The following is a 23,764-nucleotide window of genomic DNA, read 5'->3' on the forward strand; positions in this document are numbered from 1 at the left end:
ATACTACTACTAGTTATAATAGTAATTCTAATACTAGGCAAAATGTAAAGAAAGTCACATTGAATTGGGTTGTGTTTTCTAGTGTAGGCCAATTACGCAATATATACACCTTAACTAGAAATGGTATAGGCTGATTCATAATTAATGCAGAAATCTATCACATCTAGAAAAACAGAATGCATTAATAAGAATAACGTGGTTTTAGATGCTAAACCAGCATCATCAGAAGCTTACTATCCAAGATGTTTGTTGATATATATTTGCTATGGAAAATATTGTGTTTACTTGATGAGCCACTGGCATTGACTGACATTTTTTTTTATTTCTATCATTTTTTTTAGCCAAGATTTCTAAGTAATTTTAATTACAATCCATGTATAGTCATAAGAAGCAAGTTAAAAACAAGAGAACTTTCTAAAACCAGCAAAGCTGAAGGTCTAAATATTGTAATACTTAATATGCTAATAACATGTTCAGCAACTCTTACTTTGATTTTTCACTGTTCTTCAAAACATTGATACACTTTCCCAGAGTCAATAAAGAAGCGTTGATGTTCCCAGTCTCTCTTAACCTTTCACCTTCATTCTGTGTCTTCATGCTTCGTTCTGAACCAGCAAGATCACATAAAGACAATCTAAAAAAAAAAAAAAAAAAACTTTAAAAAATTCTTCAAAACAAAACAATTCAGAATAATTACAATTTAAAGAATGCTCAACTTACTCACTGACTCGCATTACACGAGGCATTTCCGATTCTTCAATCTGTAATACTCTAATAGTGAATATGCTGTGACTAAAAGAAGTAAACAAAGATCAAATATTATCGTTCACTTTTAATTTCTGCATTCTAAATAGGAGACAAGCATCTAAATCAACATCTATTTATATCCTAATACTAGCCATAGCTCCAGCGCTGCATTCTCCAACTAGCTGTCAGATATTTCAATTCAGTGCTCCACTATCACCTACATACCACCCAACTACCTAAAACCAAATATCTTATCTTTCTTGCACTTAGCCCCAAATCCTTCAAACCTACTCCTCTTCTTATTTCTATTAATGAAATCATTTATAATAAAGTCTCAATTTGCTTGCAGAGATATTACTAGTTAAAATGGTATTATTTACAGCTAATCTACTTTGAATATATACCTAAAGCAAAGTATACATCTGGCCTAAATACAGGCTTATCTGGATTATATATTACCTTCACTCCACACATGGGGGACAGGGTTCTTTCCCCCTTAAGAGAAAACCTGTTTTAAGTATAAACTTAAACTTATTTTCTTTTGTCTCTCATCCACCAATCCCTTCTATCAAAAACATCCTTCCTTTTTCTTTAGCTATGCAAAAATATATATCATACATATATGATATATGATATGTATATCACATATTATATATGATACATGATATGTATATCATGTATCATATATCATAAACATTAAAAAAAATCCTTCCTTAGCCCTTTGAGATTTTGGCCCAACTCAGTATGCATACAGTGTCTCTGTTCATGCAGTAAGTAGGAAAAACACAGAGAAAAGTCCACCATTACAGGTAACTAAAATACTGAGTTTAGATATTCACATACAGAAAGAGTAAAAATACCTCAGACTGAGTGTAAATTAGTAAATCTTACGTTAGAACAAGAAACAGTCCTGATAATCTTATGTGTTTAGTGCTCTTCAGTTTACAGAATGTTTTTATGCCTATGAATTCATTTAATATATCAGAGAACCTACTGTCCACTTTAATCTTAAATTAGTTGTGTTTAAATTAGCACACCTCAGGCTTACACCACAGGGCTTACTCCTTACCTTCTACTGGAAGCATTGTTCAGTTTTGTGAAAGCAACACTCTGGTGCTTTATTCCTAGTTTTAAAAGTCTATATGCTTCTTTGGAATCAGATACTTGAACCCACTGTAGATCTTTAAAAAATAAAGAGGACACATATCAATTTATAAAAACACAGCATTTGCAGTACAATGTAATCTCTTTGAAGATATGTAATCTCTTTCCCAAAGACATATAATAAAATCTTTCTTTTAATAACACGCCCTAGGTATAGTCAACGCAGCTATTCCATACTCCATTAGAAAAGAATTACACAAGGGACTTCCCTGGTGGTGTAGTGGTTAAGAATCCGCCTTCCAATGCAGGGGACGTGGTTTCAATCTCTGGTCGGGGGACTCAGATCCCACATGCCATGGGGCAACTAAGCCCGCACGCTCTAGAGCCCACACGCCACAACTAGAGAGAGGCCCACGCGCTGCAATGAAAATCCCGCATGCCACAACTAAGACCCAATGCAGCCAAATAAATAAATAAATAAATATAAAAAAAGAAGTATGCAAGAAGAGGATATTATAATGATTTTCCAGTATTTAAGTAGTACAAACACAGAAAGTAAATGTTCTTCAGCAGAATCTGCCAAAGGGAAAATTAAAAATAGGTAAGATTCCTTAGAATTAGACATGCAGAAAGAAAAAGACAAAATATATTACAGATTAAACCTAGAAAATTACCTAGCTATGAGACATTATAGACTGCAATTCATTTGTGAGTCATGAAGTCAAATTTATTGAGTCACAACTAGCATTTTGTAAAAATGAGGTACAATATAGAAAACAACAAAGTGCATTCCTTGTAGTAAGGGTAAGTATAATTAATGAAACTTTTCAATTGTATATATGTATATATATACATATGCAGGTACAGGATCATGATGTTATTAATATGTATTTCCTACTGTGGGGTAGTGATTTTTAAAAGGTTGGAAAAACAGCACTATGGAACAGAAACATTTACTGATACATGGCTCTGAAGTTTGAACACTGTTACAAAGCAGCAGAATAATGTGAATACCCACACACACAGCTTTTCCCATTCCCTAAAATCCAATCAATAATACTCTAGCAAATACAACATTAAACTAGACCCCTTCACCTTCAAGTTTAATTAACATACCAAAACATACTTTCAAAGCACAAACTATTATCTTGATGTTAATAATCAGTATACAGGACCTCCCTGGTGGTGAAGTGGTTAAGAATCCGCCTGCCAACGCAGGGGATACGGGTTCGAGCCCTGGTCCGGGAAGATACCACATGCCACAGAGCAACTACGCCCGAGCACCACAACTACTGAGCCTGTGCTCTAGAGCCCACGAGCCACAACTACTGAGCCCGTGTGCCACAACTTCAGAAGCCCACGTGCCTAGAGCCCGTGCTCTGCAACAAGAGAAGCCACCACAATGAGAAACCCGTGCACTGCAACGAAGAGCAGCCCCTGCTCGCCACAACTAGAGAAAGCCCGTGCACAGCAACGAAGACCCAATGCGGCCAAAAATAAATAGATTAAAAAATAAAAAATAATTAGTATAAAAATTTTCAATTTCCAGTCTGCTTTCCTACAACAAAGCCTAGAAAGGAATTTCAGAGCAATAAAGTAAAAAATACTCACTAGTATACCTTTTATAAAAGAATAGCCCTTTACATCTTGGGAAAGGCGTAGCATCTTTCTCTTTTGGAATTTAGATGAGACAGGAACAAACAAATCATAAATACATTCATTGTAAATCTCAAAGAAAGAAACCCACACAGAAAATTTTATATTATTATCCATATTCAAGCTCGCGTGTTCACAGTCTCTCACGGACTCTTCAAACTCTGGGATATTCAAAGAGTTTGTTAAACTTCCTACAGAAAATAAAAAAGATAATCACAAAATTAAACGAGACAATAGGATAGATCAAGACTCCTGGACTTGAAAAACTAAGTATCCTTAATCTTTTGACCAGCAATGTTAAAAACTTTTTGGACCAAAGCAGATATAAATATTTGTATTAACCAAAATCCGCTTATCTTTCTTTTCTTTTCTGCAAATACACTAATAAATGTAAAAATAATTTTACATAAAAATTAAACATGAAGGACAAAGGAAAAATAGTGTCTCTCTCGAAACAACATGCAAGTTAACCAGTGAAAGGGACTTATTTATTAAGTCAAAATAAAACTTTACAATGACTGATGTTTCATATAGTTATGTACCATTTTCCAAGTATTACTGTTTATTAAAGAAATTAAATCACCAGAAGTGATTCAAAAATTAAAAGCTTTTCAAATAATCAACATTTTAAAAGTAAACGAGAAAGGAAACCTTACCATAAAGAGTATCATAACTGTCATTATGCATAACAACCTGAAAAAGATTTTTTTTAAAAAGTTAAAAAACATTGTTAGTTAAGATTAAATAACCAGCTTATTAATTACCTATCCAAGTAAGCCACCTGCCTTTCATCTACTCAATTCAACGACCTCTATTAATTTCCTTCCTAGTGAAATAATACATCCTAATAATAGGAAATTTGGGAAACCACAGAAAATATTAAAGAGAATATCATCATATATAATCACCGCCACTCAGAGGCAATTACTAGTAAAATTTCAATATATTCCCTTCTATATTTTTCCCTACACTTATTCCATTGTAAGCTTTTTCTCTCTATAATTAAAAATTATTTGTAAACATTTGGTGGCTGCCTAACTGAAGAGATGTGATGTGAAATGACTTAACTAAATAATACTAAGATAAACATCTTAATATATTATTTTTTTCTTCTGTAATTTAATTGTTCCCTTAGGCCATATACCTAAATCTGAATTGGTGGATGAAAATATGAACTTATTTTAAAGTTCTCACTCTTAGTATAGTATTGCCAAATTGCTTTGGAGAGACACATTTTACAATCAATATATGAAAGTGAAAGTGTGTATTTCACATCGTACACCTGAAACTTCTATAATATTGTACATTGACTATACCTCAATAAAAAGAACTTTTAAAAAAAGTGCATATCTCAAGTTTTTAAAATTTTAATAATTTCATAGGCAAAATAATATTTTGTTTTAACCAGGTAACTTGTTAGGGAAAGTTTTTCTCATTATTAATGACTTTAATTTCCTCTATGAATTATCCATGCAATTATCCACCAATCTCCATAAATTTTGTTAAAATACTCAAAATTTTACTTGCAGAGACCATAATCATGGATTCTGAACTTTGCTCTCCACTGAGCAACAATATTTTATTACCTTGAAACACTGATTTCTAAATTACTTTAAGAAGAAAATCCCCATCAGTGTTTTGAATATATTTATAAAGACTGTTAATAGTTTTTAACAATTTTAAATAGATAAAATAAATGTCTGAAAGCATAACACAAAATCCACAAGGCAAAGAAGGAATAAATAGACAAGTATACTTTATAAAAAAAAAATTATTAAATAAAAAACTATTAAAAAGAAGAATGAGGAAAAAACATAACCTAACAGATAAGACACATGAATTAAGGTAGTAAAAGATTTACGACATGTTAAATGAAAGAGCAAGTTACAGAATGTCTGTATAATAAAATCTCATTTTTGTTAAAAAAAAAAAGACCAGGGCTTCCCTGGTGGCGCAGTGGTTGAGAGTCCACCTGCCAATGCAGCGGACGCAGGTTCGTGCCCCGGTCCGGGAGGATCCCACATGCCGCAGAACGGCTGGGCCCGTGAGCCATGGCCGCTGGGCCTATGTGTCCGGAGCCTGTGCTCCGCAACGGGAGAGGCCATGACAGTGAGAGGCCTGTGTACCGCAAAAAAAAAAAAGACCATATCCTACATATAGAGAAAAAGATATGAAGATATATGCAACTATATATGACTATGTTTCTGTGTGTATATATAGACACATACAGAAAGCTCTGTACATAGATTTTTTTGTGTGTACAGAGAGAAAAAGATCAAAAAGGATATGTTCATATCTCCTAATATTGGTTTTCTCTTCAGGAATGGAACTATAGGAAATTTTCACTTTTATTTTTCACATTCTCTTGTTTAGATTTTGTGTATACATATTACTTTTACAATTAAAAAAAAGAATTTTAAAAAATCATTATATAGAAAGTTGCTGTTTCTACAGCAACCAAAAAAGATTTAAGAACCATTTACATTTGTATTGTTTGAACATTTCTGCTGTTTGTACAGTATGAAATAAGAAGAGATGACTTCAAAAAAGCTTTTAATACTTTTCTCAAAAAGAAAAGACAATAGCCACAAGCACCACAAAACAGTCCAATATAGGCTGAAACAAACTAAAGAGCTACTAAAAGGTCAGAATTATGTATATTTTACATACTAAAATACTCCCATACCTCTTTAATTTGTCGAAGCAATGCACTTTTGCTAGCTACTTCTTCTTTCTCTTGGTCTGGTGATAAACGTAAGTATTCTCTGGACCTATGTGGTTTAAGGGTCATCTTTGTACACAGTCTTTCCTGAAGACTATCAAATAATACATTCAAAGTTCGAGGTAGAATGCCAATATTTTCTTCTGTGCCTATGAAGAGAATTTTTGTTTTATACTCTCTTAGGAAAAAACATTCTTGACCTACCAAGGCTCCTTTTATACCACTCACAGGCAAGAGTGAAAAGCTGAGACAAAAGTGAGAGAAGTTGAAGGATTACTCGGTTTTCCATCATTTTGGTCTTCACTGTATAGTTGACATTTTATCAACTATTATTCTGATGCAAACCCTGAAATTTTACATTCAGATCAGGCTTTAAGATTGGCTATCATTCATTATCACAAAGTATAAAAGTAAAATAAAATATAAAGTGTTTCCCTGGTTATCCATGCTTCATTCCCTATGTCACATCAATCCTTTTTCTAAGGTTTTTTTTTTAAATTTATTTATTTATTTATTTTTGGCTGCGTCAGGTCTTCGTTGCTACACACGGGCTTTCTCTAGTTGCAACAAGCAGGGGCTACTCTTCGTTGTGGTGCGTGGGCTTCTCATTGCAGTGGCTTCTCTTGCTGCAGAGCATGGGCTCTAGGTGCGTGGGCTTCCGTAGTTGTGGCACACAGGCTCAGTAGTTGTGGCTCACGGGCTCTAGAGCGCAGCCTCAGTAGTTGTGGCGCACAGGCTTAGCTGCTTCGTGGCATGTGGGATCTTCCCAGACCAGGGCTCGAACCCGTGTCCCCTGCGTTGGCAGGCGGATTCTTAACCACTGCACCACCAGGGAAGCCCCCTTCTGAGTTTTTATCATCATGTAATTCTCTACATATGGGTAAAGTTGTCGATCTGAATTAAAAGCCATTGGCAATACACATTCAATATGCTATTACTATTAAAAATGGAGCAAATGTGCTAGGCAATGGAAACATAACTAACTATAAGAAGTATTATGAAAATGAGTACATTATTAGTGCCTCTTTCTTCCTTTCTAGCAAAAATAAAACTATTTACCTTGAAATGTATAAGTTTTTCCTGAATTGGTTAGCCCATAAGTAAAAATCAGCCGACTTTGTCCTTTCAAGAGGTCTTTAACTGGCTGTAGAATGCAGCCCTGGAAGAATTCCTTCTGTGTAGTTTCTGGGCCAAAAACCTAAACAAGCATTTTTTAAAAAAAATCTTTTTAGAATGTTCAAGTTAATATCCACAATGAGTTCTACCCTTTCATGTTTTTAATATTTAAAAGATTTGTCCTACAAGATTCATTCTTAAAATAGTTGCCATATCCCCAATTCCCACAAATACACCTGCTAGTTTAACTACTTTCAAAAAGCTTTCAAGATAGAAATCTGACCCAACCAATAACTTTCTTTTTTTTTGGCTGTGTTGGATCTTCGTTTCTATGCGAGGGCTTTCTCTAGTTGTGGCAAGCGGGGGCCACTCTTCATCGCGGTGCGTGGGCCTTTCACTGTCGCTTCCTCTCTTGTCGCGGAGCGCAGGCTCAGTAGTTGTGGCTCACGGGCCCAGCTGCTCCGCGGCAAAGTGGGATCCTCCCAGACCAGGGCTCGAACCCGTGTCCCCTGCATTGGCAGGCAGATTCTCAACCACTGCGCCACCAGGGAAGCCCCCAACCAATACCTTTTCATCTAGATTTTGAAAAGGATACTTCCCTCCACCAAAAAAAGATTGCAAGAACTCTACAAAGATTTTCTCACTTCCAATTATATATTTACACACCTGAAATTTGAGTCCTACCATTGAGAAAAAAATACCAGTACCTAAGATCTAAGTTTCATAAGCACAAGATGTATATAGTTCATTATATATAATTAGGTAGCAATTTAGCCTAAGCCAAGTTTCTTTTCCTGAAAAGAAAAATCTTCCATTTCACATGGGTACCTACCTTGGAAAAACTGAATGTCTGTGCCATCTGCCCAGAGCTTTTCTCACTTAATCGACCAAGGATACTTTGAGGATCCTTCAGCACAATGGTCTGTGAATCCAGAATATACACACAGCCCTAGAACACAAATAAATAAATAAAAACTAACAATAAGTAAATTAAAACAATGGTATTTTGCCCATTTAATGGAAGTAAAACATATTAAATTCAACACAAACCTCAGACTCATGTTCTTTTTCTGACTGTGTCAATGGTCTTACTCGAAGACAAACCTGGAGATAATCTTTGGATTCCAAACTGTTTGCCTTAAAAGGAGAAAATATTTTAAAAATAAAAAATATGGCTTTTCAGAGATCATCTTTCTTTAAAGTGGCTGATTGCTATAAAACAATCTGAGATTATACAAAACCTCTAAGCAAACAGTGACTCTTCTGTTTTTAACCACTTTATATGTTAAAAGAAAAATAAATCTGTTTTTAAAAAAACAAAAATACCACAAAAGACTCAATTTCCTCTGCCTTCTATATTTATACTTGAAGTTTACAATATGCTTCTTTGCCATAAGATCCTAACCTTTAAAACCAATACAAATAACAAGGCTCTAAGTCACTAAAACACAGAAATGTAGAATAAATCACAAGTAACCAGAATAGTCTATTAACCCAAATGCTCAATTGCATCACACACTTAGAATTTTTTTTGCTGTATGGCATTCTCTTTACTGCTTCCTTTGAGGAAGAAATGAGCTTAGTTCATTTTTTAAAAAATAATTTTAAATAAATGTTTTAATGGTTTTTTTTTAAAAAAAGGAAACAATGACTTGAAAAACACAACTCACCAAACAAGACACAAGAAGTAGACGATTTGAATAACCCTATATCTACTAAAGAAATTAAATTTACATTCAAACAAAATAATCCCACAAAAAAACTCCAAACCCTGGTAATTCATTGGTAAATTCTCTCAAACATTTAAGGATATAATCACACAAATTAAAGACAAACTCTTTAAGAAAATAAAGGAAGAGAGAACACTTTTCAACGAATTTTGAGTCTGCCATAACCTGGTCACCACAACCTGACAAAGATACCCTCAGAAAAAAATTACAAAACAATATCCTTAATTAAGATAGAGGCATGGGCTTCCCTGGTGGCGCAGTGGTTGAGAGTCCGCCTGCCGATGCAGGGACACGGGTTCGTGCCCCGGTCTGGGAAGATCCCACATGCCGCGGAGCGACTGGGCCCATGAGCCATGGCCGCTGAGCCTGCGCGTCCGGAGCCTGTGCTCCGCAACGGGAGAGGCCACAGCAGTGAGACGCCCGCGTACCGGGAAAAAAAAAAAAGTAGAGGCAAAACGTTCTCCAAAGTGGTTGTACCATCTTCTATTCCTACAAGCAATGGATGAACATTCTAGTTGCTCTGCATGCTCACCAATGGGTGGTGTGGCCAGTCTTCTTCATTATAGCCATTCTAGTGGGTGTGAGGGTGGTATCTGATTGTGGTTTTAATTTATGCCTTTCCCTTTTGACTAATGATGTTGAGCACCTTTTCAGGTGCATATTGACCCTACGAATATCTTCTTTTGTGAAGTGTCTGTTCAAATCTTTTGTCCATTTTTATTAGACTGTTTGTTTTCTTATTATTAACGTGTAAGTGTTTTAAATATATTCTGGATAAAAGTTCTCTGTCAGAATAAAAAAGAGGCAAAAATCCCCTAACAAAAATATTAGCTAATATGTAAAACAGGATAGTACATCCTAACAAAAAATGGTTTATCCCAGAAAAGCAAGGTCAATTTAGCATTCAAAAATCAATTAGGGTACTTAAAAACATTAAAAGAATGAGAAGAAACTTTTATCTCTAATAGATGCAAAAAAAGTGCATTTGAATGATGACTTGAATGTGATATATGAATTCAACATCCATTCATAATAAGAATTCTTAGCAAACTGGAATAGAAGGGATCTTCCTTAGCCTGATAAAGAGCATTTATAAGATACCTATAGTTAACATCATACTTAATGATGCAAGACTGAATCAAAGATGAGTAGCAAGATGAGTAACAACCCAGGGATTTCTGCTCTCACTTCTATTCAACACGGTACTAGAGGTTCTAGAGGTTTTAGCCAATGTAATCAGGTGAAGGTGGAGGTGGAGGTGGAGGAAGAGGAGGAAGGGCTGGGGAAGAGAGAGAAAGGGAAGAGGAGGAGGAAAAGGAAAAAAAAGGAAAAGCATCCAGAATGGCAAGGTAGAAATAAAATCATCTTTATTCACAGACAACACGAACATACAAAAATCTGACATCTTCAAAAAAGTTACTAGAACTATTAAATGAGTTTAGCAACATAGCATAATAGGAGATCAAAATGCAAAAATCAATTGTTTTTCTACATGCTGGCAAGAAATAGAAGTTGATTTTAAAGAGCGATACCATTTAGGATAACCTCAAAAATTATGAACTACTTAGAGAAAAATCTTACAAAAGATATGAAACACCTATATACTGAAAACTAAAAAACAGTGCTCAGAGAAAGTAAAGGAGACCAAAATAAATGGAGATACACCTTGTTCATTATTTGATAGACTCAATGTTGTTAATATGTCAATTCTTCCAAAACTGATCTACAGATTCAATGGAATTGCAATCAAAACCACAGGAGGCTTTTTTTTTTTTTGGAAGAAATTTAAAAGCTCATTTAAAAACTCACAGAGAAATACAAAGTACCTAGGACAGTCAAAACAACTCTGAAAAAGAAGAAATTTGCTAGGCTAACACTACCACCTGATTTCAACACTTATTTTAAAGCTACAGTAATCAAAACAGTGGGGTATTGGCAGCCAGACAAAAAGATCAATGAAACAGAATACATACAGTATTCAAAAATAAACCTCCACATACAAGGGCATTTAATTTATGACAAAGGTGCAAAGGAAATACAGTACAGAAAGGATAGTTTTTTCAACAAACTGTGCTAGAACAACTGGATATCTATATGCAATAAAAAAATAGGAATTTGAACATATACCTCACATTATGCAAAAAATTGATTCCAAATGGATCATAGACCTAAATATAAAATTAAAACTGTAAAACTTCTGAAAGAAAACACAGAAGAAAATCTTTGTGGCCTTGAGTTAGGTAAAGATTTCTTAGATACGCCACAAACAGCACAATAGTAACAGAACAAACTGGTAAAATGGACTTCATCAAAATTAAAAACTTCTCTTCCAAAAACACTTAAGGGATGAAAAGACAAGCCATAGAGGAAATGTTTGCAAAGGACATATCTGACAGATAGATGTATCTGGAAAACATAAAGAACACTTAAGATTCAATAAGAAAACAATCCAATTTTATTTAATGGGCAAAAGATTTAAATTGACATTTCTCCAAAGATATACAAAAGGCAAATAACCACATGAAAACATATTCAACATCTTTAGACATTAGGTAAATGCAAATATCAATTTGATACCAATACACACCTATTAGAATGACTAAAAATAAAAAGATGACCCATAATAGCCAGCATAAAATTGAAAGAATAAAGTTGGAGGACCGACAATACCCAACTTCAAGACATGTTATAAAGCTACAGTAACCAAGATAGTGTAGCACCGGCAAAAGAACAGAAGCAAGGGAACAGAAGAGAGCCTAGGAATAGATCCACATGAATATAGACAACTGATGTTTGACAAAGAAGCAAAGGCAATACAATGGAGCAGACAGTCTCTTCAACAAATGGTGCTGGAACAACTGGACATCCATATGCAAAAAAATTAACCTAGACATAGACTTTACACCCTTCACAAAAATAACTTAAAATATCTGGATGACCTTGGCTTTGGCAATGACTTTTGTGATTCAATGCCAAAGAAATGATCTATGAAAGGAATAATTGATAAGTTGGGCTTCGTTAAAATTAAAGTTTTCTGCTTTGTGAAAGACATAGTAAAGAGAATGAAAAGACTGGGAGAAAATATGTGCAAAAATATATATCAAATAAAGGACTATTACCAAAATATACAAAGAACTCTTAAAATTCAACAATAAGAACACAAACTGATTAAAATGGGCCAAATACCTTACCAGACACCTTACCAAATAAGATATACAGAGGAAAAATAGCATATAAAAAGATGTTCCACACTGTATGTCATCAGGAAAATGCAAATTAAAAAGAGATATCACTACCCACCTATCAGAATGGCCAAAATCTGAACACTGACAACACCAAATGCTGTTGAGGATATGCATCAACAAGAACTCTCATTCACTGCTGGTGGGAATGCAAAATGTTGCACCCATTTTGGAAGATAGTTAGGCAATTTCTTACAAAATTAAACATATTAGTACCATACACTCCAGCAATCACGTTCCTTTGTACCTAACCAAAGGAACTGAAAACTTAACATCCACACAAAATCTGCACGTGAATGCTCATAACAACTTTATTCACAGTTCCCAACCAAGATGGAAGCAACCAAGATGCCCTTCAATAGGTGAATGAATGACCACATGAAAACATATTCAACATCTTTAGACATTAGGTAAATGCAAATATCTATCTGATACCAATACATGAAAATATCCATACAATGGATACAGTACATCCATACAATGGAATATAGTTTAGAAATAAAGCAAATGAACCATCAAGCCATGACAAGACATGGAGGATGCCAATGACAAGACGTTAGCCTATTGCTAACTGAAAGAAGCCAATCTGAAATAGCTACTGTATAATCCCAGCTATATGATACTCTGGAAAAGGCGACAATTTGGAGACAGTTAAAAGACCAGTGGTTACTGGGGGTGGGGGAGAGACAAACAGGTGAAACACATGAATTTTAGGGCAGTGAAAATACACTGTATGATACCATAATGATGGCTACCTGTCATCACGTTTGTTCAGACCTACAGAATGTACAACACCAAGAGTGAACCACAATGTAACTATACAGCAAGGACTCTGGGTGATTATCATGTGTCAGAGTAGATTCATCAGTTGTAACAAATGCACCACTTTGGTAGGAGATGTTAATAATGAGGGAAGCTATATGGGGGTAGAGGGTATATGGAAAATCACTGTACCTTCTGCTCATTTTTGCTGTAAACATAAAACTGTTCTAAAAAATAGTCTGTTTAAAAACAAATAAGTAAATAAATAGACTGACGACACCAAGTGTTGGTGAAGATGTGGAGAAACTCAACTCTCCTACACTGCTGCTGAGAATATAAAATGCTATGATCACTTGGGAAAAGTTTGGTAGTTTCTTAAAAATGATCCAGCCATTCCAATCCTAGGTATTTATCCAAGGGGAAAAAAATAAAGGAAATATATGTCCATATAAAGATTTGTACACAAAAGTTCCTAGAAGCTTTGTAATAGCCAGAAACTATAAACACAAATGTCCCTCAGCAAGTGAACGGATAAATGGATAAATGAATTGTGGCATATCTAAACAATGGACAATAAAAAGGAATTACCTATTGATACACACAACATGCATAAAACTCAAAATAATTATGCTTAGTAAGAAAAGAGTACATACTTTATGACTACATTTATATAAAGTTCTAGAAGTACAAACTAATGTTTGATCAGCCGTTACTTGGAGGTGTGATGGGAGGGAGGGATTACAAGGAGGCACAAAGAAACTTTTAGGAGTAATGGAAATATTCACTATTCTTGACTGTAGTGACATTCTCACAAGCATATGCATTATGTCAAAACTTGTCAAAGACTATACTTCAAATATGTACAGCTTATTGTATCTTAATTTTACTTCAATAAAGCTGTTAAAAATATAATTTACAATAGCATCAAATGCCATGAAATGCTTAAGAATATATTTAACAAAAGATATTGAAGGCCCCTACACGGGGGCCTTTCAAAAGAAGTATAAAACATTGCTAAAACCTTAGAGACCTAAATAAATTGAGAAATATACCACAATCATGAATTAAAACTCTCCAATATTATTAAAATAGCAATTCTCTCCAAATTGATTCTAGATTCAATGCAATCCCAGTCAAAAATCCCAAGTAGGCTGGTTTGTTGAAACTGGTAAGTCAATTCTAAAATTTATGAGTATATTTACAAAGAACCTAGAAAAGGCAAAATATTCCTAAAAAAGAGAAGCAAATTTAGAGAATTCATACTATCTGATTTCACGTATTATTATAAACCTACAGAAATAGACAGTGAAGTATAGGCATAAGGATAAGCAAATAGGTCAATGAAAGAGAATAATCCAGAAATAGATCCACACATAGATACCCAGCCATTTGATTATCAATAAAGACACCAAAACAATTTAATGGGGAAAAGAAAGTGTTTTCAACACATAATGTTAAAGTAACTAGATAAATGGAGGTTAAAAAAAAAAAATCAACAAACCAATCAACCTGTATCCCTACATCAACTATACATAAAAACTAATTCAAGATGGATAACAAATATAACCATTAAAACAAAAGCTCTAACCATTTCTAGAAGAAAATGTTTTAAAAAACCTTCACCACCTTGGGCAAAGATTTCTTAGGACTTACAAAAGAAATCACCGTAAAAGAAAAAAAAGTTAAATTAGACTTCTTTAAAATTAAAAACCTCTATTAATCAAGACACTATTGATCTGATAAAGGATATGTATCTACAATGCATGAAGAACTCTCACAAATCAGTAATAAGACAAACAACCTAATTTTTTTAAGTAGGGAAATTATTTGAAGAGACATTTTACAAGAGAAGGTATAGGAATAGCCAAGAAATACTTGAAAAAGTGCTCATTTCGGGAAATGCAGACTAGAACCACAACAAGGTACTACTACTACACACTCATAAAATTACCAAGTGTTGGCAAAGAGGTGGAAGAACTGGAACCTGCATACATTGCTGGTGCTGGTACAGTCGCTTTGGAAAACAGTTTCAGTTTTCTTATGAAGTTAAATATGCACTTACCATGTGACCCACAATTACTCCTAAGTATCGACCCAAGAGAAATGAAAACAAAACATAAGTTCACAGAGAGGCTTGCACATAAACATTCAGAGAAGCATTATTTATAATGGCCCCAAAATGGAAATCACTCATATGTCCATGAAACTGTAAATGGATATGTGGCATATCTGCACAATGAACTACTATTCAGCAATAAAAAGTAACAAATTACTGACACATGATGCGTGATGGATCTCAAAAACAACATGCTAAGTAGGGATCAGCAAATTTTTTGTGTGTTAAGAAAAAACACTTAATATTTTTAGGCTCTACAGGCTCTACAGACTGTCACAACTACTCAACTCTGCCACTCTGTTGCGAAAGCAGACCTAGAAAATAAGTAAACCAATGAATATGACTTGTGATATTTGACTTTTACGTCATGAAACATGATTTTTCTTTTGATTTTTTTTCTTCAACCATTTAAAAATATAAAAACCATTCTTAGCTTGTAAGCAATACAAAAACAGGAAATATAAAAACAGGCCATTATTTACCAACCCTTGTATTATGTGAAGGAAGGCACACACAAAAGTCTAGTAATGTATAATTCCATTTAATGTATAATTCCAACAGGCATTTATCCCTTCCTCTCTTCTTTATCTATGATTAAATGAGCTAAAGTAGAAGAGCCTAGCACATGATGGGTATTAAATAATTATTATCCTTTTATATATGTTCCCTATACTCCTCTTTCCCCCTCCATCTTTCTTTATAAAATGGGTTAGTCCATCTCTCTAAGGCATCGAAATTAATAATCTAATCTGTAATAAATAGAATATAAATGGATTGAAAGTAAATGTATAAGAAAAAGTCTATAAACACAGCAAACATAGTGACAGTACGTAGGGCAGTAGAAAGACTTATTTCTTTAACACTACTAAGTTAATTTTTTTTAATCTGCATTATTTTTTAAACTAAGGCCTGCAATTCCTAGGGGCATAGTGGAATATTTTACATTTCTGAGGGAACCACAGCAGTACTTGACACATGTTGAACACCACGAACTATTAGCTTGAAGAAGTTCAGTTTCAACCTTAGATCACACTATTTCTTTTGATGATATCATATTTTAGTGAAGCTGGATTTTCCAGTGGTGGTTGTGATAGAAAGCAAGTACGACCCCAAAACAATGAAGAACAGGAAATGCAGGTGGCAGTGTCTAATTTGATTCCAAAGCTTGAGAAGTTGTGCAGCACCCCAAATGCACACATTGCCCATTAGTAAGTAACCGTGGTTATTGAAAACTAATATTTAAAAATTTCATAAGTTATTTTTTTCTCAAATGGCTACTAAGTCAGGGCATAAATAGTCATTAAGATGTCTGCACCTACTACGTGAAAAGGAACTGTTATGTATTTAGGGCACCATGAAAAAATGGCTGAGATAGAAGTTTGCCTTAAACCTACAAAGTTTGGAAAGCTCTGCTCTAGTTGTACCTGTCCACAAGTGTGTGTGTGTGTGTGTGTGTGTGTGTGTGTGTGTGTGTGCCCATTTGCTCTCAATCATGATAATCAACATAATACTTTTCTTGTACTTACCTCAGTGTTTGAAGCAACTAAGGAAAATTCACGAGAGAGGTCAAGCTTAATGCCATCAAAATTTATTTCCGAAGGCCTCGCAACTGGGTCAGCACTGAAAACATAAGATGGTCTAGGCACCCCATCTTGATTTACATTAGATTCCATTCTGCAAGAATAACAGTAACTTCCTTAGATAACCTTAATAAATCATATATCCATAGTTTATAAAGTCTGTGAGTCCAGCCCACTACTTCTTGCCATGTAACTACATTTCCAAAAGGAAAACATTAGACTATTTCACCTATAACATGATGACCCATGGAAAGGACAAAAGACAATTATTTACAGATTTTAAATCAAATACTACTGGATACAGCCTACCACTACTATTCATGTGCTGCAACCTATGGGGAGATTCAGCCAAAGAGATTTCATGAGTAAAGGTAACCCATAAAATAAGAGAGTATAAAACACTCAGACTCTGCCTGAAATCCTCTCAGAAATCAAACAGTAAGGGCGGAGTAAATTATAACCTTGTGTTATTTTAGTTATTTAGTGTCTTCTAAAGAATGTTACTTACAGACTTTGTAATGTTTTAGCAATTAGGAGTCGGTAATCTGGACAATTACTTTCAACTGAATTCTTCCAAATAATGCAAGTAAAAAGTGAAATAACGTATGTGAACATATTCAAAACAGTACCTGATACATCACAGGTCTTAAAAATTAAGGCGAACATGGAATAATGCATCAGTAAACTATTACAACTAAATTAAACATCAAGTCACTAAATTTAAAGGTAAACTTAGGGGTAATCTTCACTGATAAAATATTAACATTAAAATATTTACTGAGAATCTACTAGGCAAACAATACCAGGGAGAAATGGAGAGAGCACTCTATTCTTTGAATATTATGAAATATTCAGAACAGTGACTGCCCACTAGAGTTCCTGGTTCAAGAAGGTAGTTAGTAATGGGCAACCATGGGGGTTAAATAAATGAGCCAAAGATGGCCCCTGTATACTGGCCCTGCATTGTTTACTTCTTCACAGCAGGCTAAGATCATTAGTTCAAAAACCCACTGAGGGGCTTTCCTGGTGGCGCAGTGGTTGAAAGTCCGCCTGCCGATGCAGGGGACACGGGTTCGTGCCCCGGTCCGGGAAGAGAGAGGCCACAACAGTGAGAGGCCCGCGTACCGCAAAAAAAAAAAAAAAAAAAAAAAAAAAAAAAAACCACTGAGGTGTCAAACTCAAATTTTTACACATCTGTTTGCTTTACATATAGCCAAAATAAGCTCATTTTTAGCCATTTAGATCCCAACTGGTTCCCACATCCCATGAAACTGCACCCAACCATCTGCTAGCCACAGATAAAAGCCAGGACTATAAGACCCCAAGCCACTGCTACCCTTTGGAGGTCTCTGACATAGTGACTCCCTACTGTGCTGCTGAGCAATATCTCACTTACACAGAGCTCCCTCTCCTATTACCCCCACCCCTCCCCAATTCCCCTCTTCCCCTTCTAGGTGACTGGCCCTTCACTCTAGTCTCTGGAAAGTCTCAGGCTGTGAGCAACTTGCCAAGCACGCAAAGTGCCTGTCAAAGTGCTACTCCAGTAAAGCTCCTCGTAGGTTACTGCCACCTCGCGGTGTATCTTTTTCCTTGATCAGTCCTGAAACCCCCAAATTCAATACAACAGGGCTGTTTTTGGTTTCGTTTTTCCTAAATTGCAAAAAGAGTTAAAGAAATTACACATTTACCTTCAACAAAACCCAGCAAACTACAAGATCACCAATCATACAATTAAGTAAGTTTAATATCTTTATTACTTTTTTTATTGTATAATCAGAGATGTAATCAAAATGAGAAAATTACTCAAATGCAGTTTGATAGAGTATTTCAAACATGCAATTTATGGGTGAAAATTAAGAAAAAAGTATATGATAGAATAAAAAATAAACACTGATCTAGAATATGGGAGGAAAGTGTGCAGAAATATGAAAGTACTGGCTTGACATTTCATAACTCAAATTTCATAGAAATGCCCAGGAAACTGGAAGGTAAGCTTCAATCTTTGCTTTCAATTAATTTTTAGTTAAAAAAAACATACTGATAAATCTTTTATGAAATTACTAAGTTAAAAAGAATATTGTACCTCCTTAAAAAAGTAAGGTTACAGTAGTTTGTACGTGCTCATACGTTCAGTTTTCAATGAATAAACTGCCTCTTAACAATTATAAAATTAATGAGATGTACTATCACTTCCTGTACTTTTAGTTAACTTCTACTTATGTGTGGCCTCCCTAACTAGACTAGAAACTTCTTGAGGGCAAGGACCTTGTCTTATACTACTCTGTATCCCCTACAACAAATTCAGAGATTTATGTAGTGATAAAAACTCCCTGTATAGTGGCTTAATAATAATAAATAAAATCCTCTCTGCAAAAAAAAAAAAAAAAATTGGTCTTACTCTTTTCTGATATTATCTTTAGCAACAGCAAGGTTCAAGACCTCATTTCTCATTTCGGAAGGCTGTTCCCACGACTGAGAAACAGCATCTTTTATCTTCTCTCCAGTGAGATTTCATGGTTGAAGACTGATGAAAAATAAAATCTGTTACTGAATGACGTTTCTGAATGTCATCCACAAAATATAGTCTCAAAAAAAGTCTTCACAACTGATGAGTCCTTTATATTATTTTGCAAGCTGAAGTCTCAGGTCTTGGATATCTAATAAAAAGTACACACTGTTATGCTGCTTCGGGGTGAACATGCTACCTTGTTTTAAGAACAAAAACAAACCTGAGTTTGATCACCTTGGGGATTAAAAACAAGCTAACCTATAAGGCATGACCTTTTGTCAATTAGTCCTTCAGTAAGGAATATTAAAGAGCTGCACCAGGCAGGAATCACTGAGCCAAAAAGTAGAACGAGATGGGGGAAACCTCCCAAACTGGGCGATGACAGCAGTCACTGCACTCGTCACACACACCCCCTTCCGCTTAGCACTGCAAAGCCCAAGAAGGGCGAGCCCTGGGCACCGGCAGCAGCCTGTAAATAACTGCACAGACGACCACCACAGGGCCCCCATCCCTCCCAAATAACAGCACGTCACTTGCCGAGCAAACTGCTCACCTTAGGGATTCAGGACACCAGATTTGGCAATGGACGCCTGATCCTCAACACTAACAGCAGCAACAATAATAAAAATATTAATGATTGCAAATACTTAGTGCCTACTATACACCGGCACTTTCTAACAGGTTTACATATTATCATTTTATCTTCATAAGAGCCCGAAGAGGTAGGTTCTATTATTACCCCCTCTTACAGATGAGGAAGCTGGCCCAGAAAGATTAAAGACGTTGCCTTGCGTCACACAGCCAATAAGCGGCGGAGACCAGATTTAAACCTTAACACGAGTACAACGGCTCAACCCCCCACAGAAGCGCACCCGGTGGCCCAGGCGTCTTCATTGCTCCGCAACCCAGTTCCTGAGAGTAACCTCAGGGATGTCCCGAGCCCCGTCGGAAGGTGCTCACACTGCCTGAGACCTTTCCTCACCTCACCTGGTATGTGAGCAGTCCCCCACCTCCTTCCGCGTACTCTCACCTGCAAACGTTGCCCCGCCGGCCCAACCTGGGAGCAGCGCCGAGTTATTTTCGTTTTCAAATTCAAACGGAACGCTGGGAGTGGGCGGAGCTTCCGGAACGACGCCCGGAGCGCAGCCGGCTAGAGCTGTGGGCTTCTCTCCCACCCGCTCCCGGGAGAAGCTTTCAAATTTGGGGGCGGGGCTCGGAATGCCGGGCGACCAATGGGCGGAAGCGGCCTGGTGAGCGGCCAGTAGGCGGAGTTTCCCTGGGGCTCTGCTTGCCGGGCTAGGTAGGGCGCTGCCTCGGGGCTGCGGTGGGTACCACCCTCTGTTGGCGGCGGCGCGGATCTCGGATTCCATCCTGGAGACAATAAAGACGTGGCGGAGGCCCCGAGGTGAGGTAGCTGCCACACTTAGCCCCGCGACTACACTAGGGACCAGCCAACGAATGGCAGGCCTTGTCCTTGCGGGCCGGAGTAGGCTCCGCATCGGGAGAGTCACTTAGAATGAGCGCTGCCCGCACTCCGAGGGTCACTTCCTTCGCTGCATGATCCTACCTGTCGTCCACAGCGGCCCTCGTGGACGAGATACATTTTTCCCAGAAAAGATTTTCAAAAGCATTCTTTCTCTTTTTGTTTTTGCCATTCTGAAAATATAATGCAACTACCGGCGTGAGGCGCTGTACTGTGACATTCTATCTTCCATGCATAGGCAAGGTCTTTGCTGTGCCCGAAATGTAAGTGCCAGTACATCTTATCTGCTTCTTTTAAAGTGATCCTCTTCTTTTGATGCGGTGTTATTACAGTCATATGACAAGTATTTACTACTTAGGCCATCTCTCCCTGCTGTACTTCATTTTAAAGAAAAGTAACTGCTAACGTTAATTGAGCATTTACCTTGTGCCAGTCATGGTGCTAAGCATTTAAAACTGATTGTCGTACTGATCCTGAGAACAACCCTGTGAGGTAGGTACTGTTATTATGCCCCTTTTATAGGTTTCGAGGAAACTGAGTTCATATGATTAAGTAATTTGCTCAAAGGCATACAGCTATTAATGGTGGAACTGGGATTTTAAACTCAGCTGAATGACTTCAAGACCCACCCTCTCACATGTGATCTTATTTTTGACTCTTTTACTTGGTTAGTAGCATTTGTAGAATAGTACCTGGTTTGATGAGCTTACTGTCTTCCTTTTCTTATTCTATATTTATATTTCCCATAACCTCCCCCTTCCTTCTCTAACTTCCCACTGCCTGCTTATTCAGTTTGCCTTCTTTATCCACAAAAAAATCATATTTGTGGTGAGCTAGTTTGGAGTAGAGAAGAGGATGCAGGACCAGGAGTAAAAATGAACAGAGAAAGTAGGTGTGAAAGGGAAGAAAGGAGGGAAGATAGAATAAAACTGTGCTCTACTGTTCTGGCTGGAACTTAAGTCTTTAGGGGCCGCCGTGCCAAAGTCTCCATTTCTCCTTCAGGCACTTCTACCCCTAAATCTGCCCTTCCTGCCGTACCTCATAATGCCTTTATTGCTTTTACTAGCTGTTACTGATTTCCAGCTCCAGGTGCTACATTTATTTATGTTCATTAGATATTTATTGAAAACCTTCTATGTGCCAAACACTAGGCTAGGAGTCAGTTGAAACAGTGGAGGAGAGCTAGCAAAACAGACCCTAACCCTCCAGGAGCTTATATTCTAATAATTGAGAAAAAATTGCAAAGACAAATAATTGAGAAATTACAACTGTACTGAGTGGTTTGAAAGAAATGTTTAGAGCTGAAAGACTATGTCACAGGGGAACCTGAGCAAATAATGTTTGATCTGGATCGCCAAGGGTCATTCGGCGTTAACTAGGTTTAAAGAAGAGAGGAGGGCTTCCCTGGTGGCGCAGTGGTTGAGAGTCCGCCTGCCGATGCTGGAGACGCGGGTTCGTGCCCCGGTCCGGGAGGATCCCACATGCCGCGGAGCGGCTGGCCCCGTGAGCCATGGCCGCTGAGCCTGCGCGTCCGGAGCCTGTGCTCCGCAGTGGGAGAGGCCACAGCAGTGAGAGGCCCGCGTACCGCAAAAAAAAGAAAAAAGAGACGAGTAAGCACTCCAGGCATAAGGAATGTAATACCAGGCACAGGGGCAGGATAAATACTGTACAAAATCCAATGGATTCTCTGTCTTATTTTATTCTAGCTCCCAGAAGCATTCCACACAGTTTGTTTCATCCACACAGTTAAATGTTTCAGCCTTGAAACTTCACTTGGCCTCTGGGTCAGCAGAAGGTCATTCTCTCCTTGTTTACTCTTAACCTTACCAGCTGCCCAGCTTAGTCTTCTTTTCTGTCTCTTCTGCCTAAACTCTAAATTATGGGAATCCTCAGAGCTTGGTTTTGAGCTTCCCCTCTCCCCCACCTTTTTCTCTCCTCTACAGTATTCCTCTTGGCAAACTCATCAACTCCCATGGATTTAAATATCTTTATACTGATAACTCCTAAATTCCTTATCCTCCCCAGACGTCTCCTCTGAACTTCAACCAAAAGCAAATATCTCATTATCCACTTATCGTCTCCACTTGGATGTATAACAGACGTCTCTAACTTAACATATTCAGTATGGGACCTTGATTTTTCATTCCAAAACTTAAAGCTTCTCCTCCCAAATCTCTGTCTCAGTAAACGACACCACCATGTATCTACCCAGTTACTCATGAGAAAGAATCATTTCTGAGTCCTCCTTTTCCCTCACCACTCTCATCCAGCTCATAAATGTATCTGTTGTACTTTTGTGTTATAAGTGAAATAAATGCTCCTTTCCCTTTTCATTGCTCCGACCACTGCAGCCTCCCATCTGTCTACCTGCTTCAGGTCCTGTTCTCCATTCTTTATAGGGCAACGAAACCAATCTTAAAATGGAAATGATCATGTCAGTCCCTAGCTTAAAGCCCTTCAGTGCATTTTTAGAATAAAATAATATTTGTATGGTTCAGTGAAGAAAAAGTGCAAAAGAATATACAAAGTATGCTAACTTTTGTGTAAGCAAGAAGGAGAAATGAGAGTCTACATACTTATATGTATGTATACCACACACCCATTTTTGGCCTATTTTTGAAGATAGAAATACAAAAACTACAAAACAGAAAATTAGTTGAAAATGGTTATCTATAGGAGATGGGAATATTTTGCAAGGATTAGTGATAGGAGTGTGGCTCTCTGAATAAACTTCTTTTTTAAAAAAAGAGGACTTCCCTGGTGGCGTGGTGGTTAAGAATCCACCTGCCAATGCAGGGGACATGGGTTCGATCCCTGGTCCGGGAAGATCCCACATGCTGCAAAGCAGCTAAGCTCATGCACCACAACTACTGAGCCTGCTCTCTAGAGCCCACAAGCTACAACTACTGAGCCCATGTGCCACAACTACTGAAGCCCGTGTGCCTAGACCCTGTGCTCCAAAACAAGAGAAGCCACTGCAGTGAGAAGCCCAAGCAC

At 36.9% G+C, this 23,764-nt stretch overlaps 2 protein-coding genes across 5 annotated transcripts in view; one reads left to right on the forward strand and one right to left on the reverse strand.

Annotated features, from left to right (window-relative positions):
* Positions 1-20,367, reverse strand: part of KIF20B (kinesin family member 20B) — a 74,312-nt gene extending 53,945 nt beyond the window's left edge. The window contains exons 1-11 of one of the 3 annotated variants that reach the window (XM_082854674.1): positions 20,315-20,367; positions 16,722-16,869; positions 8,396-8,482; positions 8,178-8,294; positions 7,289-7,427; positions 6,194-6,378; positions 4,164-4,200; positions 3,471-3,698; positions 1,817-1,928; positions 721-792; positions 488-634 (exon numbers count right to left, since the gene is read on the reverse strand). In XM_082854674.1, coding sequence (XP_082710800.1) covers positions 488-634; positions 721-792; positions 1,817-1,928; positions 3,471-3,698; positions 4,164-4,200; positions 6,194-6,378; positions 7,289-7,427; positions 8,178-8,294; positions 8,396-8,482; positions 16,722-16,868 — 1,271 coding nt within the window. In that variant the 5' untranslated portion in view covers position 16,869; positions 20,315-20,367. Of the gene's footprint in view, positions 1-487; positions 635-720; positions 793-1,816; positions 1,929-3,470; positions 3,699-4,163; positions 4,201-6,193; positions 6,379-7,288; positions 7,428-8,177; positions 8,295-8,395; positions 8,483-16,721; positions 16,870-19,173; positions 19,349-20,314 lie in introns of those variants that run through there. The other 2 variants (XM_082854673.1, XM_082854675.1) reach the window with 2 other exon arrangements.
* A 232-nt stretch (positions 20,368-20,599) lies between these two features.
* PANK1 (pantothenate kinase 1) overlaps positions 20,600-23,764 on the forward strand; it is a 107,849-nt gene continuing 104,684 nt past the window's right edge. The window contains exon 1 of one of the 2 annotated variants that reach the window (XM_082854684.1): positions 20,600-20,689. The gene's annotated coding sequence lies outside the window, so the exon portion shown is untranslated. Of the gene's footprint in view, positions 20,690-21,005; positions 21,031-23,764 lie in introns of those variants that run through there. The other variant, XM_082854685.1, reaches the window with a different exon arrangement.

Source organism: Leucopleurus acutus, assembly GCF_964270905.1.
Source record: "Leucopleurus acutus genome assembly, chromosome: 14".
Lineage (NCBI taxonomy): Eukaryota > Metazoa > Chordata > Mammalia > Artiodactyla > Delphinidae > Leucopleurus > Leucopleurus acutus.